Source organism: Emys orbicularis, chromosome 19 (genome assembly GCF_028017835.1).
Source record: "Emys orbicularis isolate rEmyOrb1 chromosome 19, rEmyOrb1.hap1, whole genome shotgun sequence".
NCBI lineage: Eukaryota > Metazoa > Chordata > Testudines > Emydidae > Emys > Emys orbicularis.
This window is the reverse complement of record NC_088701.1, coordinates 22,409,624-22,427,064: the sequence shown is the minus strand read 5'-3', so window position 1 is coordinate 22,427,064 and position 17,441 is coordinate 22,409,624. Positions and strand designations below refer to the sequence as shown.

Below are 17,441 nucleotides of genomic sequence, written 5' to 3'. Positions count from 1 at the left end.
AGTAGACATCCCCGATGAGCAGAGGGACACACTGCTTGTGACTTCAGCAGCATATAGGGACAGTAACAGAACTATGACAAAACCTGAACAAGCAGGGTCACGTCTTAGTATTAGTTGCATGAAGCCCGATTTATGATGTGCCAGGAATAAGCCAGAGGGCTCCTGTTCTGCAGAAGGTACCAGGTAAAGCCGTAAGTGACAAGAGTGTCAGGCAACGTTCTTTGCTGTACCTATTGTCAGGTAGCAGCAGCTGTCATCAGTCCTACATCCACAGTTCTATGAATTGTCTCTTGTACCCAGCACAAAGCACAGGAGATTAGAATGATGCACACAGGGCTGTTCCAGCTTACATCGGAGGGGCACAAGTGACTCCTTTATAAAGGCTGACCGGCCCAGGAAATCTCCTTTCCTCTAAGGGTGAGCCTGGCCCACTCCTTTTCAGTGTCTTTTGGCAACTCACTGCTCCTCTCTCATCAGATAGTGTCAAGGCTAAGGCCAGCACCAAGAGGGGTTAAATGAAGATCAAAAGGCAACAGAGGTGATCGATTTGCATCCATCTTCTCCCTTCTATGGCCTTCACTCTGCTAAAGGCATACAGATTTGCAGTCACAATAGCAGTTCTAGATCGTATCCCCCACAGATTCAAATGGCACAGCCCTGCACAGTTTGAGGTAGGCGAGCAGCATACACACCTGCACTTACTGAAATTTCTTCTGGGCTTCTGCACCTTTAGCTCTGAATCATTAGGCCATGCCTACATTATGTGCTTACATGGGTATAACTGTCGTGCAGGGCTGCGAAAAATCCACACCGGTGAGTGATGCAATTAGACTGGCCTAACTCTGCTGTAGACAGTAGTACATCAACAGAAGTGGATTACCCGTGCTGATGGGAGAAGCTGCCCCGGCAATGTAGCAGCATCTTCACTGAAGCACTAAGACTGCAGTGGCCCAGCTAAAGTGTAGACCGACCCTTAATAATGATCCCGCTGGAAGGAGTCTTGTTTTGAGGAAAAGTACAAAGCAGGAGCCTCCTGCTGGGGATAGGAGAAACTGCTCAGAATCAAAAAAGCACTTTTGTCTTCTAACTAAAAGACATGTGGATTTAGCAACACCAGACTGTTCCCTAATTCCCATAGCTGGAGCTTGAGAAAGGCTAAATGTCTGCAGAGTTCAATCTCTGCATGCAGGGACCAACTCATGGCAAGACTGTTCGGCAGAAGGAGCAATCTTCATGGAGACCCAACCCATGTCATGGTGAGTTAATTGACGACTGTTCATAAATACACCAGAGATGTATTGAAAGACCACCAAGCTACAGTTATGGAACACGCAAATGTGCATGGCAACAAGGCTAGGGCAGGTACTACAGCCTGCACTAGAATACTGAAATAATACTTCAGAGCCTCTTTGCATCAGTAGCAGCACACTTCAGCTGTAACCGTGCAAAGCTTTCCACTTGGGAGTCCAGAGGTAGAACATAATGAAATCATGAACAAATACACCCAGCACCTGACAAAGCCCAAGAGCCATTTAAGGGAACTAAAAGTGCCAAAATGCAAAAGCTCAAAGATTTAGGAGGAGGACAAAACATTGTTTTATTTTAGTCAAATCACAACACTTTTCTTTTTTAAACTGTTGTCAAAGTGTACCTACAATTTTCAATTACAGATCCACTTTTTTGAAGGTTTGCTGGGAACATTACAACTTGCCTCCTTCGAACAGCTGAAATAATCCCACACTAGTATTCCAACTAAAAAAAAAATCCATTCCAGCAAATAGTAAGAATACATGAAGTTACAGTCAACCAGACAGTTAAAAGGACAGCCATGGAGTCTTCAACAGTTTATTAGAAAGAATGTAGACATTTAAAAAAAAAAATCCCCTCTGCTCTTAACACAGATTGAGGTTTTTCAGTCTCGTAATAAGCTGGTCAAAATAAATGAAACAAAAACCCAATAGTGTATTAACGTTTTGTCACTTGTTTCCATACCAACAGTGCAAATACAATTTGGTCTAAATGTACAGATTGACAAGCAACAATGTACAGCCAGCCACTTTCACCCCTCTGTACTAAGAGATGTAAAAGCTTGAGGGTCAAACAATACCAAATGTACAGGCTTCACCCATTTAAGTTAGGGGTTCACTAGTTTTAGCTAGGATACATCTGGAACACTAACTAGTGATTAAATACAACAAAGTGAAGCAATTTTTTTTCCTTTTTATTAAAACATTAGTGGAATACACCTGAAGACACCGCAGAGGTATAGCATGTTACCAGTTTAATTTTGTAAGCCAATTAAAACATTGTTTCAGTCAGTTGAGTTCCAGGTATAAAAATCTGAAATTTTAAATGATCTGCAGTCCACACTGAGGGGAAAAATGCTAATTTACCACTTCCTGTAAATTGAGAATTTTCCCATTGTAATTATGTCTTATGACGAGGCAAGGAGGCTCTAAGCCCTTTTTATTGCAACTTGTTTTGTAGCGATTGCCTACACCTCAATTGTTTTTTGGAAGTCTGGAAAAAAAAACATTCCTGCATAACATTATTGCCTCATGTGGCTTAAGACTGCCCTGAACAATGGTACACACCAACCATCAGTGAAACCATTTAAAACAGATTGAACATGGGTTAAAGGATGCAGTATCTGCCTTTAGAGCGATCAACTCAGGAATTCTTCGGTTATGAAATGTTGTGATGAAGTTCTTTCCCCAAACCTTGAAGACGACAGTTCTCCTTACTCCAGATCTGGCATTTCTGAGGATAGAGTTAGTGCGTTAGTGTTTGGGTTTTGTTTTGAACACAGATCACCTAGAACCCGTTGCACTAGGGGCTGCAGAGACACGATCCCTGCACCAGTCTAAGGAGCATGCAGTGCAGTTTTCTAAGAATGCTTTTGCTAGTTTGTCCACTGGTGCAAAGACAAGTTAGGGTCTCAAATATGTGCAGAACTTGAGAACGAGTCCTCGTAACCGCTGCATGAAATACAAGACTTTAGTCAATTAGCATCTACACAGCACCATGTATGAGATGCAAATTAGTCTCTAGCCTCAACAACTGTTGTTGGGACTGCAGCAATCTGCAAAGTTCAAAAGTGACACTTGCAACTCTTGGGAAAGTTTACGACTCTGTATTCGACAGTCCATTAGATCACACTGCCTAGACGACATATGTAAGAGTTAGACCTGTACTGAGTACACACTGCAGGCTAACTAGAACACAGTCACTTGTGGCGACATGCAGCACGACACTTAGTGCTGGCAAGCTCTCCACAAGACTGTCCTACTTTGGGTGAAACAAAGCTTATGTAAGACTAGTGCTCAGAAACAAATCTGCATGCTAAAATAACTTACTTTCATCATCACTGTCTGGTGAATCCTGCAGAAAGAAGAAAAAAGTTGGCAAATAAGTCAGGTAGGTCCTGAAGCTGCTCCTTCTGCCCTGACACTAACCCAGTAAACACCACCACTCAACTTCATACTGAGGATGTTTAAGACATCCTTTTGATCAGATTTACTGTGACGTCCTTCAGGAAGGACCCTATACCTCTGGTGAACCTTACATGCTTCAAGGCAGAATTACCAAGAACCACAGCTGAAGGTTTGGCAAGGTTGGCTCAAGCACAACAGCTGCAGTGGTAAAGCCACTACCATTGAGGTCATTGCAGAGGACACAAAAGTAGGTTTTTCCAAATCTGATGTACTGTTCATGCACAAAGGAAATGAAGAGCAGGAGTCCAGATATAGCCCCTGCTTCCAGTTAGGGAAGCTTCTGAGAACTCTGAAGTGGTGATACAAGTTGACCTGAGCAAGCCTTGACATATCTGCTGAAAACTTAACACTTTAAGAAATCCCCATAAACTACTTACATCATCTGCTCCATCTACTTCTGGCAAATCTACATCTTCATCTCCACCCATGTTGTTCATCATCTGTTATAAAGGGAACTAGTGTTAAATTAAAGCCTTTGTCTCACTGACATTTTCTCATGCTCTCTATAAAACCCAGGGAATACTGCATTCCAAGTCTAAAACCAGTCCCAATTATCAGAGTCCTGCTCCACTTGATCAGTCTCCATTGTGCTTTCTGTAAGCCCTTCTACACACACGCAGTAGTTACTGCCTCTTCATTAAGAATATTTCATGGGAAGAGCCCAAGTAAGAATGCAGACTAGCTAGATTAGTATAAATCTCAACACGTAAAATATTGTTTTTAAATTAACTGCATCTCAATCTGATGGAAAGTCAAATTAATGCATTAGCTGCCCTCTACCTCTGGAGAGCCACGTTAAGAATAGGTTTGGTCACAAGCGCAAATAATGCTGGTAATCTCATCAGAGTCCACAGCACCCCCCCACCCCAGCAGAACTGGCAATGTCTGCTCTGGAGAAGACATGCCTTCTAGCACAACCTATGTGCACCTGTTCTACTGCTTTGGAGTGCTGTGCAAGCCTCCCTTTGCACTAAGCCTGGTTCTTCAAAGTGCAATTAGAGATCATCATAAGGAAAGATTAAACATACAGAAGCAGCAGTCAATGAAGTGTTTTTTTTATATAGACTATGATCAACTATATTTTATGTATGAAGTTGCTATAATTCTAAAATTGTTTTGCTCTAGTTGGAACCTGCCAAGTCACTCATTTGGTGCTGGCAACAGCTGGAGTTGAATGTGTAATGAGTTCACATTGGTACTGATGGCCAAGGAGCCACTTGGTCTGTTAAGACGACTGAAGAGGTCTGATTGCCTAGCTACCAGCTATTGCTTGCAAACAAAACCCCAAAATGGAACCCAGGCCTCTGGGTTCTCCTCTTCCCTCACCTCAGAGAAGCGATCAAAATTGGACAGGTCTTCATCTGAATCATCTTCCCAGTCTTTCCAGTTGTTGAAATCCACACTGAGCCAGTTGAGCTACACAGCAATACAAAGAGTTATCTCCTTGAGGGACGAATATTTGTTCTAGGGTTGTGTTGGGGGTAGAGGAAATAAACAGGAAAAGTTTTCCTTCACATTAGGAAAATGTAGGCAGGTTCTTCGAGAGCTCCAAACAAAATGGCAGATGGGCTGAATGACCTGGTAGGTACTACAAAGCACACAGTAAATGCTCAACCTGTTCATCATCTGACATGACACAGGAACGCTCCATAATTTGAGTGGAGTGACCACTGCTTCCATGAGTATAATGAAGAACAAAAAAACCCCCACAGAATGGAAGCATACCTTTGCCTTCTCTTTTGTTAACCTTGGCCATGACTGGCCAGATTCTCCTTTTCTTAAACAACACAAGATAGATCTGTCTGTTCTTTTATGCTTGGATTCCTGGAATGAAAGAATTGTCCTATTAACATGGTAGAGTCAGGCGATAGGAGCAACTTCAGTAAAATTTATACATCTGCATTCACCCACCCATTTGAGAGGTCATCACTCAGTTATGCTTGAGAGGATGAATAAAGTATATACAGTAGCTGCCTCCTCTCATGTGGCATGAATACTCTTTACAATGAATACTTGAATAGATCACCAAAGCCTACTGGAGTGTCTATGGAACATTGCATTGTGATCTAGCATGTACCAAAATAATCCCTCCCTCCCAATTTTGGACTAGCCACAGCATTCAAACTGGGGAAGGGATTGCAAAAATTCATTATCCACCCAAGACTGAAACCCCACACTCCTGCACAGCAACATTTTACAAGCTAGTAAAAATACCTGCTCTACCAGGCACAATGATGCTGATTGTGTGTGTGTGTGTTTGGTTTTGGTCCATTGAGAAAGATGAACAAGGCTAAAGCAAGGAGCGCTAAAAAAGGACGTGTAAGAACAGTGGTGAGAAGCACACAGAAGTGCAATCAGTAAGTACTCAGCAGACTTTGACATGCCACTCTTCAAGTAGCAGAGAGAAAGGACCAGAGATCCCTTTCTTAGACAAAAATTTCTTTAAGTACATTAAGTTACTAATGGGGCTCATTACCCATAGTATCCAAGTACCTCACATATTTAGAGTCCCTTTTTCTTGTATAATTAAGGGTACAGAGAATAAAAGTTCAGAAAATACTTACATTTGGATCAATATAATTAAAAAGATCGATTTCATTTAAATGCTTAAAGTTATCACTTCCACCAAGACAACTGTAAGAGAAAAGAATTAAGCTAGTTATGTAGCTGGACTGAAAAGTCCCAAAGCAAAGATAGTTGCAATAAAATAAAGGTACGTGCTATTTAGTTAGAAAAAGGGTCAGGTCAGCATTTAGATACTGAAATTTCTCTTCCACTTGACAATGGTCTTAGTTATTTACCTGAATGTAAGTTTGGATTTTTCAAAATTTACGTTAACATCTTTACTGTCTTCAACGCAAAATTCAATAAAGACGTAGTCCCTTCGGTCATACCACTTTGCAGAAGCAGGCTGCCTAGAAACAGACCATTTAAGAGAATTAGATCAAAACTGAAAACTTGTGCCATTTAATTAAGTCTCAATGTTAAAAAGAAATTATTTCTTAATTTTAAGATGAGTACCAAAGCTCAGCTGTCCTAGTCTGCTAGTAGATTCAAGGGTGGACATTGCCACTGTATGCACACTTCCACCTTCCAAACAGCTTTAATAGCATCGGTCTAGTTTTCACTGCAATAAAGGCAACTTTCATCAGCAAGAGAAAGTCATCTTTGCAGTTATGAGACGCACTGCAATGAGAAGCTTAGTACAATGCGAGTAGCAGCCCAAATGGGGCTTAGGTTGAAAAATAGACAGAAGCTGAAGAGAGAATAGAAAATTACTCAGTGTATAATCCCCCAAAACATCGCCAAGTGGTAACACTCCTTGAATGCTTAAAGGTTACCACAGATAATGAAATGAAATGAAGAGATCATACACTTAAGGCAATCAGAGCCCTCTTGGCTGATATGCTACTCCAGTACCTTTGAGTTCTTGCTGACGCCAGTGGTTCCTATTTAGCCAGACTGAACTTTGAAGCAAGTTCTCTAGTTAAAAACTGTATGAAATAGATCAGAAAACTCAAGTTCATGAAGATGAACAGGTAAGAAAGAGTAAGCTCAGTTTAATTTGCATGTGAATACCATTAGAAATTGCCAGCAAGTGAACAGGTTTGTAAACAGGATCTAGACAGACAGTTTTAAGGAGAGTAGTCTTTCAGAATTAGCAATGAGGAAACAGAAAAAATCTCATTGCTATTTAAAGGTGCTGAGATTTATTATGAATTAGAAATACACTTCACTTTATTTATTTATTAAACCCTCCCCATAAAAGCCGCTATCCCTCAGCTCCAAACTACTGTATTACAAAAGTAGAGAGTGGGCAGGAGCCATGTAATTACAAAAAGTTCAAGTAAAATACAATGGACGCATCCATGACAAGCCTCTAGGAATTGTATCATTTTGAGGTGACCATGTCAGATCTCAGCCTAAGTAGGATAAAGACTTGCTCAGTCCTCTATGGAGGCTCCATAGAAGAGCACAGGTGCAACAGGATATGTGCTTGACAATTCAGTAGGTGGTAAGCAAATGCCCCAGGATAGTACAAAACAGATCATCTGCTTTTTGGATAGGATGTAAAGCTGAAGCCCTGACCACACAAGATCCATCAAGATCTTTGTACCACAAGTGATACAAACAGCAGTATCAGTGTCCTGGACAAATTCTGACCTGGGTAATTAGATTCTTCCTCCTTATTTCTCTCAGTAGCTTCATTTCCCCTGCTCTAGAGTAATCAATGCTTTTGGTGCAGAATGGAAACCACACTGCATCCCATAGGCGGCTGTATTTAGGTGCCCAGGAAGCGAAGCTTGTAAAGCATACAGCATTCTTTCAGGGTGACAGACTTTATACAAATCAATTGATTAGCTTTGCTGTCAAGATTTTGAGGTCCCTAAAAGTTCAGTTGCCTATCCTATAGATTCCTTGTAACACCAGCTCCAAACTGATTCCTTGTATGTGTCTAGTGTTGGAGGAACAGACAAGACTTGAAAATGGCCTTATACTGAAGTTATCACTAGTTGGTTTTATATTAAGCAGGAAGTGCGTAGATTTGATCTCAGTACCTTTAAAAGAATTGAGTATGATTTAATGGCACTTTTTGGTTCCACCTGCACTGCAAGATCAATGATGTTACAAGAGAGAGAGGTTGTTTTGCAGCATGATGTGGTTGTTCCCATGTGAATCCAAGGCCTTAGCCATGCCTAAGTCCTGGTTACACTGCCAAATAGAACCACACTTTAACTGAAAGGGGTGGGGAGAGAGGGAGAATGGGATAGACAGCCACTTGGGTCACTAAAGATAACTGCACAAGCAAGCACCTTCCACATGTCTCAGTATCACAGAACAAGAGTGGAAATCCTTTGTCTTCCCCACAACTTGCTAACACTACAAGCATGCACAAGTAAAAGTCCCATTTCTACCAGAAGTAGGACAGTGTTAAGTGTCAGCATACTCATCTGACAGGTACAGCTACCATGGTTCAGTATGCCCCGCTGCATTCTTCCCAGCAAAACTGTTGACAGATCAGTACAGCTGACATGCAAGCCAGGCTGGATAACTGAATTTCTGCATTCTGGAGGAAAGACTAGTCACCTCACTTTGCATAAGCTGCTGTTGCCGCGAACACAAGACAGGAAGCGTTTTTCACAAGGTGCAATGGACTTTGGAATACCTTCCTCCAGAGACCTGGGAGGTAGGACAGTAGTAACCCATTTATAATGTTAAAGGGCAGATCTCAGAGAACCACAATGCTGAACACAAATACAGCCCTGCTCATGAGTTCAGTAAATGTTTGACATTGGAGCAATGTAAAGAAGTGGTCTCAAGGTTTTATTCTCCAACATAAAATTCTGACTACCTCAATATACTGGCTAAAAGTAAATTATTAATACTACACAAGTCTAGAGCATTCAGTTGCATATGAAAGAATGGGTATTTGCACTTTGTATGTACAACACATGTAAAGAGCTATGAATTTGTGGGACACTAGCTTTTTCCTGCCATTACATGGAGGGATTGAGAACAAGATGCTCTGCAGTCCAACCCTCCATGTTAAAGCATTGCAATAACCTGCCAAAAAGGGAATCTTAATACAAGGACAAGTTCTCAGACCATTTCAACAGACCACTGCTACACTTTTGAAAGGTAAAGCTTCTGAGAAATTCTGACTCAGACTCTCAATTGACTGAGTCAAGCATGAAGTATTCTGCAATATTTGACACAAAACCAATAACCAAGCACATTTACATGCACCATTACACCTTTAGCAAGGGATTTCCTCCAGCCATCTTATAATGCAAGGTTCAGTAGGTTCTGTAAGTTTATTTTATGAACAGTATTTTCAGGGTTAGTGTCAGATGGTTTTCCCAGCACACTAAAGGCAGTGTTTCGGTGTTTAATTTCACTCTTGCCAGAAAGAGTAAAGGAGCTGTTCTGCACATATAGCTCTTGTATGCTTCTGTCCAGTTACTGCAGTGGAGTCTACCTAAAACTATTCAAGTGCTACTCTGATTATACTAGAAACCAAGGATAAGAAGCTTGAAGGAAAGAAAAGACGTTTGTAAAAGGGAAACCATATATTTTATTTTTGCTGAACTTTTAGCTTGTGATGTCTTACTTGAGAGGTTAAATCTGAAAACAGTATAAAGTTTCGTTTGAGAGTATTCCAGTAGTACAGTGATTTTATGTTGCTAAGTGAGTGGACTTATTTTAGTGGACATGGTTTTAATCAAAACCTTTATCACGTGTCTCACTTATTCAAATGCATAAAATCTGATTCACAATCACACTGATTTTCAAGCAATAGGCATATGATGGTGGTGATGAGGAACTCAATAGGGGAAAATGCAAACTCTGAAATTCTCAGAATACTATCCCAGACGCAGCTTCTAGCCATATACAAATAGTTGCTACCACAGAAGAGACCCACTTTATTGGCAATTCTTGCACCAGCTCTACAAAGACTGATCTGATAGCAAAGGCGACTGGGTTCACAATTATGTTTTCCTAGGCTCCACGGGGGGGGGGGGGGGGGGGGGAAGTTTCCATTAAGGTCTAGTTCTATCTTTCTGGGACTGAGCATAACCCAATAATGCCCAGGTAGGAATTAAAAGGTTCCCTCAACCACAAACAGTGGTCTTCAAATGTGAAAAAAGAATCCATTCCTGGATGGGTTGTTTGAATTCAAGCAAACCACTCCAACCCATTGGGTGAAAGACTAACTTCCTTCTAGTGACACATTTGAGAAACAGTATGTAAGGCAAGAAGTTTCCTTTCATATTTGTGAGGACCCATGCTGGCTAAGTTTAGTAATAAAAGAGCGCTTATTCCCCCAGTTCAATATTTTTAATTCCTTATTTGACAAAAGCCTCACTCTGCGAAGACTTAAAGGCATGTAGTGAAAGAAGGACAAGGGTAAGTGTGCTCTGCTTTTATTTGCCTAGCCCAGACATCAGACTTGCTGCCTTTGGATGCTATGTACGCTAGCCATCTCCCATACTGCTGTGTGAGAATATGAAAATCCAACTCAAATCATCAGTTATCACCCAGAATTGTTACATCATCAAGAGAAGGGACAGTGATCTCTCTTCTAATGCAAGAGATTTACTGAACACTATTAACATTTAGCCTTTTAAGAGTTATATGCATATGTAACAGCTACACATCCGAAGAAACACAAGCCATACCTTCAACATCTTTGCCAAGATTAACCGGGTCTTACAGGAATAAGGTACTGCACCACTATACAGTATTTCCTAAGAGTCTGTTTAAAAGATTAGCCCTAGAATTAAATGGGGGTTCCCTTCCCAATTATTTAAGCCATGTGAAAAGGAGGTGATAGTAGCAAGAGGACATACACTAGACCCATGTTTAAAGTTTGAATCATTATCTTGTTTTAGATTTACATACTCTCTTCTCCCCCCAAAAAAGGCTTGCTGCAGTCAGGATAACTGCTCTGGAAGTCTGACCAGCAGATAGCCATCCAGATCAAGTTTTCAAAAATTAGGCTGTTTGATGGCAACCTTAATTTAGGCCCCTACATGATGTGCCAGGAATCAGAATTTCATAACACAAACAGTAATGCAAGATGCACCAGCACTACTAACAGAAATTTCAGATGAGGCAGTACTGTATCTCTATTTTAAGATTCCTGGAAGAAAAGAGGACCTACAGTGTCGATAAAGTCTGCATGTTGACTAAATTCTTTATGGAGCACTCGTGCAGTAAGATCACTCCACACCTATACAACCATTATGCAGTACTAACCATGACACATTGCCTGACTAGTAGTGGAGAAATGTGGTCAGGATTTTCAAGGGCACCAGTTGCATGCATTATCATGAAAGCCTACCATTTTCCTCTCTTCCCTCAGTGTAACCAAGTCCATTTCACAAGAACAACCTTTCATCCATGAGGGCTGAAAAAGTTCATTAGTTGGCCAAGCGGTCACTTGAGCTACAAGGAATGAGGCAGAGTTCTATCACATCAACTTCTCATTAAGTCCTAAATGCACAATTAGGTTTGTCCAATATTTCAAACAATTTATACCATGACACACAACAGTCATGTACCCAGAAAGTAAGTAGTATCTTTAGCAGAGTTAAAGTAGTGTTCTCTGGCCCCTTACAATAAGCAGTCTTCTCCATATTGAGTTATCTGTATTTCACATTCTGGTGCTCTTTGCCACCAGATGAAACACACACAAGGAAACAAGTTTCATTTACTTAAGAATTGTGACCATAGTACATTAGATTAGAGCCAGTCACTTCTGGTTGCCATTGTTCTCAAATAATGAAAGACCACCTCAGCATTATGGGTAAATTGATGTGTTTAACCTAAGCGACTAGCCCATCACACTGTGCTGTGTTTCATCTTGCATCTTCATTCCTACTTTGCAGTGACCTCTTCACTAGCTTCCATCTGATGGGAATCCTGCCAAATTAGCGATACTTGTCTGTCACTTCCACATGGCATTAATGCAGTGTGTTCTACATCAGACTACACAGGAAACCACCTGGAAGCTACAGCTGGTGCAGAATACAGTGACTCCTCAGCTTAGCAAAGTTAATTGTATGGACTATGATGGAACTGGTATCCTGCAGCACTTGCAGTTCAAAGGGTGGCTAGTGATTTGGACGTGCTAAAATAAACTGGGGTCCTAGCCACCAAGACACAATCTTTTCCCATATATTACCACAATTCAAATCAACCCCCAGGCTATCTTATTCTTTCCCTGGTATTGAATGTCATGGGGGGGGGGGGGGGGGCGCGCTAGGTTTCAGTGAAGGGATCTCTACCATGTAATTCTCCCCCAACAAGGCCTGAGTTGGTACACTTTATTGACATGCTGCAAAGTTTGTTTGGTGAGCAAAGAATTTACCTGAGGGCCTGATAGTAGTGAAGAGTATTTTAGTCTATTGGTGAGTGTGGGATTTAGTTTTAGGTAATGAAACTAGCTTTTATTACAAGTTATTTTACATAGGTGTACCCAGAAACAAGGCAATAAGCATATTTAAAATATATTAAAATAGTTATGAGAATGCCTGTATTTGTGTTCTAGAGATTCATCATCTGGTCTGGTACCATGATGTAGACCCACAAAACTAAGCAATTCTATGCTGCAATTGCCACAACCAGAAGTCAACTCAGGAAGTTTTTGAGTAACACAGTAGTTGGGAATCTCAGTTATTTTATGATATGCACACACCTAATATTTTACATTGCTTTGGAATGTAAATGCCTGTACCACTTTACAAATGTTTGGGCTCAACACCCTCCCAAGTCTCCATTTTACAGAGAGACAGAAAGAAATACGGCCGTACAAGTGAAGTGGCTTGCTCAAGGTCACAAAGCATGTCAGAAGTCAAGCCACGAAGAAAATTCAGAGTCCTATCTCCCAATCCCCCATGCTATTACTAGTTCATGGTCTGCCAGAGTAAGTTTCTTGTTTCAGTTTCTGTCACGTTTTGCTGGTTGAGAAACGTGGTTTATAAGAAGATTAACACACTAAAGAACTTAAACAGCCAACACCAGTTAATATAGTGGCTTGCATTTCTCTTAATCTGTAAGGAAGAGAAAGGAATTAAACTGCTGTTGTGTGTCCCATTTACACTTAGTTTTGGACTGTACTGAGTGCTGCTGCTCCAGAAATACAATGTAAGTGGCCAACCCCTCAAACAGGGAAGCTGTTAGATAGTGCAGAGGCTGATCGTTCCCTGAATTCTTAAGAGGGAGGGGGGGCAGTTACAGGTTTGAGTGACAACCTCAGGTGCTCCTAGGAGAGACAGGAACCCTGGGAACCCTGACAACACCTTACCTTGATAAAAACAAAGGCTGCTGGTTACATCCAGCCCCTCTGGCACTACTACTCATCCCCTGGGCTGTAGGGACCCAGTGTGCCTGCATCGCTCTCCTCCCACCCGCCCAAATTACCCTCTCCCACACCCAGACAGGTGACCACGCCTAAGGGCTGAGCTGTTCAGCCCTACACCCCCCCCCATGTGCCACCCAAAACCCCTGCGCCCGCCTCCCCCAGCCCACGTGCCCCCCCCGAAACCCCTGCGCCCCCCCCAAAACCCCTGCACCCGCCTCCCCACGGCCCACGTGCCCCCCAAAACCCCGCCTCCCCCAGCCCACGTGCCCCCCAAAACCCCTGCGCCCGCCTCCCCCCAAAGCCCTGCGCCCCCAACCCACGTGCTCCCCAAAACCCCTGCGCCCCCCCAAAACCCCTGCGTCCGCCTCCCCACGGCCCACGTGCCCCCCAAAACCCCGCCTCCCCCCAGCCCACGTGCCCCCCAAAACCCCTGCGCCCGCCTGCCCATCACCTCCCAAAAGCGCCCCCACAAGTGCCGCGAGACTCCGCCGTCGCCAGGGCCGCGGCCTTGCCGGGCCCCTCCCCGCTGCGGGGGGGAGGGGGGAGTAGCTCCCTCCCCCTCCCCCGGCTCCACAGGCCACCCCGGCCCTCATCCCTTCCCCCCTCACATGGCGAACGGCGGCAGGGGCGGCTCCGGGTCAGGCGGGTCCCCGGCTCAGGGCTCTCTGGCGCGGGTGGGCAGCGGCGAGAGGGACCGGGTCCGACCAGCGTGAGGCGGCGGCTCCTCCTCAGGGCTCGGCCTAGCACCCACAATGCACCGCGCGCTCGGGCAACGGCGGCTGTTCCAGGCGCTGGTGACGCAGCAAAATACCCCGCGCTCCCGCCTCTCGCCGCACTCCCCGCCGCGCATGCGCCGGCGCCCGCTCCCTCAGCGCGCTTTGCGCCCAGGTGGGCCCTACCGGACGCAGAGCGCATGCGCCCCAACCGCCTCGCGGCTCTCGGCCTTCCACGCGCGCGTGCCCAGGGCAGCCTCCTCCGGAGTGCGCACGCGCTTCTCCCATCCCCTCAGCGCGCACGCGCGTAGCCTCCCTCTCGAGTCTCCTAATTTGCCCCCGTCCCACGCGCGGCGCATGCTCCCATGCCTCCCGCTGTTGCTACAGGGCGTGGGCACAGCTCCCCGGCCCAGGGTTGCCATGGAAACGAGAGAGGAGGATGCTGGGACATGTAGTTTTCTTGGGCCCTGTTGGTGCCCCGAGGAAGGGGGGGTGTTTAGCAGGGGGCCATGGGGCCACAGGAGCTGGAACCCACCCCCCTCATTTGTCCACCAGCTGCTGTCTGCACTGCTCCTAAGAACGGCCGTACCGGGTCAGACCAAAGGTCCATCCAGACCAGTATCCTGTCTGCCAACAGTGGCCAATGCCAGGTGCCCCCGAGGGGGTGAACCGAACAGGCAATGATCAAGTGATCTCTCTCCTGCCATCCATCTCCACCCTCTGACAAACAGAGGCTAGGGACACCATTCCTTACCCGTCCTGGCTAATAGCCATTAGTGGACTTAACCGCCATGAATTTATCCAGTTCCCTGTTACAGTCCTAGCCTTCACAACCTCCTCAGGCAAGGAGTTCCACAAGTTAACTGTGCGCTGCGTGAAGAACTTCCTTGTATTTGTTTTAAACCTGCTGCCTATTAATTTCATTTGGTGGCCCCTAGTTCTTATATTATGGGAACAAGTAAATAACTTTTCCTTATTCACTTTCTCCACATCACTCATGATTTTATATACCTCTATCATATCCCCCCTTAGTCTCCTCTTTTCCAAGCTGAAGAGTCCTAGCCTCTTTAATCTCTCCTCATATGGGATCCGTTCCAAACCCCTCATCATTTTAGTTGCCCTTTTCTGAACCTTTTCTAGTGCCAGTATATCTTTTTTGAGATGAGGAGACCACATCTGTACACAGTATTCAAGATGTGGGCGTACCATCGATTTATATAAGGGCAATAATATATTCTCAGTCTTATTCTCTATCCTCTTTTTAATGATTCCTAACATCCTGTTTGCTTTTTTGACTGCCGCTGCACACTGCGTGGACTTCTTCAGAGAACTATCCACGAGGACTCCAAGATCTTTTTCATGGCTAAATTAGCCCCCATCATATTGTATGTATAGTTGGGGTTATTTTTTCCAATGTGCATTACTTTACTCCTGTAGGGCCAGGGTGGAGGGACACTCCCCTCTTCCTTTTAAAGTGCTTTGAGATCCACAGGCGAAGAGCAGGGACGTGCCAACTCCTCGACGCCTTGGGAGCCAGAGCACTGCTCCCCAAACCTATTCCCAGCCCAGTCCGACGCCCATCAGAGACCACTGGCGCGGAGCCTCTTCTGTGCTGAGAGGGCAGCCCTGGAAGGCCTTGACATCCATGCAGAGAGTGGTGGTTGTGTTGGATGCACTCTCTTGCCAAAAATAAAGAGAAAGACCCAGTATTGCCAGAGGGCTAGGGAATGATTCATGTTAAAAGCAAAAACCTCATTATAAAGTAAGGAGCAAAGCCCCCGTTCATGAAGGAAATAGCCATGCACGTTTTGCTCCGTATTTATGAGGGCTCCTCCTCCACAGCCTGTCTTTTTGGGGCATTATAAAATAGGCTTGGAAGGGTTCGATTTTTATCGGTAAACGTCGATTTCACCAGACACACACAATATCATATTAAACTGAAACTTTAAAGATAGGCAGAGAAAAATGCTGCTTGAGAACTTTCGTTACAATTATATCCTGCCCGCCACCCACTATAGAGTCCCACAATTGTGAAAATGTAAATCGATCCAAAATTTAAAAATGTTTACAAAGATGGATATCCATCAAAATTATGAACAAAAAATAAATAAATAAATTCCACCACACCTAATTATAAGCTCACCTGAGTTGCCTGGGAGATAGCAAGCCGGCACCCACACTGCAGCGGGGGGATTCTTTAGAAAGCTTTAACATCCCCATCAACAAGAGAGAGAGAGATTCCCTCATTCCAAAACAGTGAGAGAAGCTGAGTTCACTCGCCTTTCCATTGGATAAAGCTGCATTTTCAAAACAGGGCAACATCCAGGCAGCGAAGCAATTGTCTAGATAATATGCTGCCATTCTCTCAGACAACCAGTCAAATCAATAATTAAGCCTTATCGATGCACCTGCAGGCTCAAAGCAACATCTGGCAGATTAGAATAGCTCACGAAAATCAGCTCTACCCCACCCCAAATAGGACTGTGGAAGAGATCCTTTCAGGTTTTACTCCTATTCTCACCTACCAGCCTCTGAATGCAGCCAACTGGTGTCCTAGGCTACTTTCAAATCCTATCACTTCTCTCTGAGCGCTAAAGTCTTCATGAAAACGATCGAGCCCGGCTCCCTGAACCTCACACTCCAGCATACTTCCCAAATTTAGCTACAGCTCTGCTCCATCTTCCTGTATCCTCCAAAAGCTTCCCATGGGAGATTCAGAACTCTGCCTGCTTGGATTTACATGGACAGACTGTGACTAACAGCAGTATCTATAGCGCTTGTGCACAGCATGAGGGGCTTCCAGCTAGCGGCTCTCCCTGATGTCATTTGGGGTTCCTTGCTGACTATTCTCCGCAGTGTAGCTCATCAGTTTTAATGAGTTGTTCCACGGCCCAGTTTTTATTGCACAGGGGGGAGAGCGTTACTAAGCAGTGGCAAGATTCCCATTTTCACCGCTCCTGCCTTTTCTTTTCATGACACTTAGGATTTCATTGGGCGTTAGCTCCCTCCCTCTGCACCACATTCAACTTTCTGGACAAGGACAGGTTTGCTTGTAGGCTGGGGGGACGAGAGGGAAGCAATCAAAGACAAACCTCATTACGTGGTAGTACACGACAATGCCATTAAAGTTCTAGTAATGCAGCATTTTAAAATGGTGGGTATTGTCATTTACTTTGTACATACCTGGCACAACAAGGCCCTGGCCTGACTGAGGCTGGCAGGTGCTACTGCAATATAAATGTTAACACCCTGACAGCAAGTACGGGCAGTCACTCCACCTTCAGAGTTATACAACAGGGTGTAAATAAGAGATGAACGCCAAGAAAAACTTCCCACCGCTGCCGATCCAAGGAAGCGGTGGAAGAG

General features: G+C 44.2%; 1 protein-coding gene across 1 annotated transcript; it reads right to left on the bottom strand.

Annotated features, from left to right (window-relative positions):
- Positions 1–1,572: 1,572 nt before the first annotated feature.
- PTGES3 (prostaglandin E synthase 3) lies at positions 1,573–14,110 on the bottom strand. The gene is made up of 8 exons (XM_065419125.1): positions 13,971–14,110; positions 6,296–6,409; positions 6,059–6,128; positions 5,220–5,318; positions 4,821–4,910; positions 3,872–3,934; positions 3,357–3,381; positions 1,573–2,760 (listed from the first exon to the last, which is right to left on the bottom strand). Coding segments are annotated over exons 1-8 (483 nt in total). The 5' UTR covers positions 13,973–14,110; the 3' UTR covers positions 1,573–2,740.
- Between the last annotated feature and the right edge of the window lie 3,331 nt (positions 14,111–17,441).

What these genes read in the sequence shown, in the direction of transcription:
- PTGES3 (XM_065419125.1), bottom strand. An exon ending in TTAATTATATTGATCCAAAT is followed by an intron (nt 5,319 to 6,058) that starts GTAAGTATTTTC and finishes CTTTCATTCCAG; the next exon opens with GAATCCAAGCATAAAAGAAC. An exon ending in AAGTAGATGGAGCAGATGAT is followed by an intron (nt 3,382 to 3,871) that starts GTAAGTAGTTTA and finishes TTCTTTCTGCAG; the next exon opens with GATTCACCAGACAGTGATGA.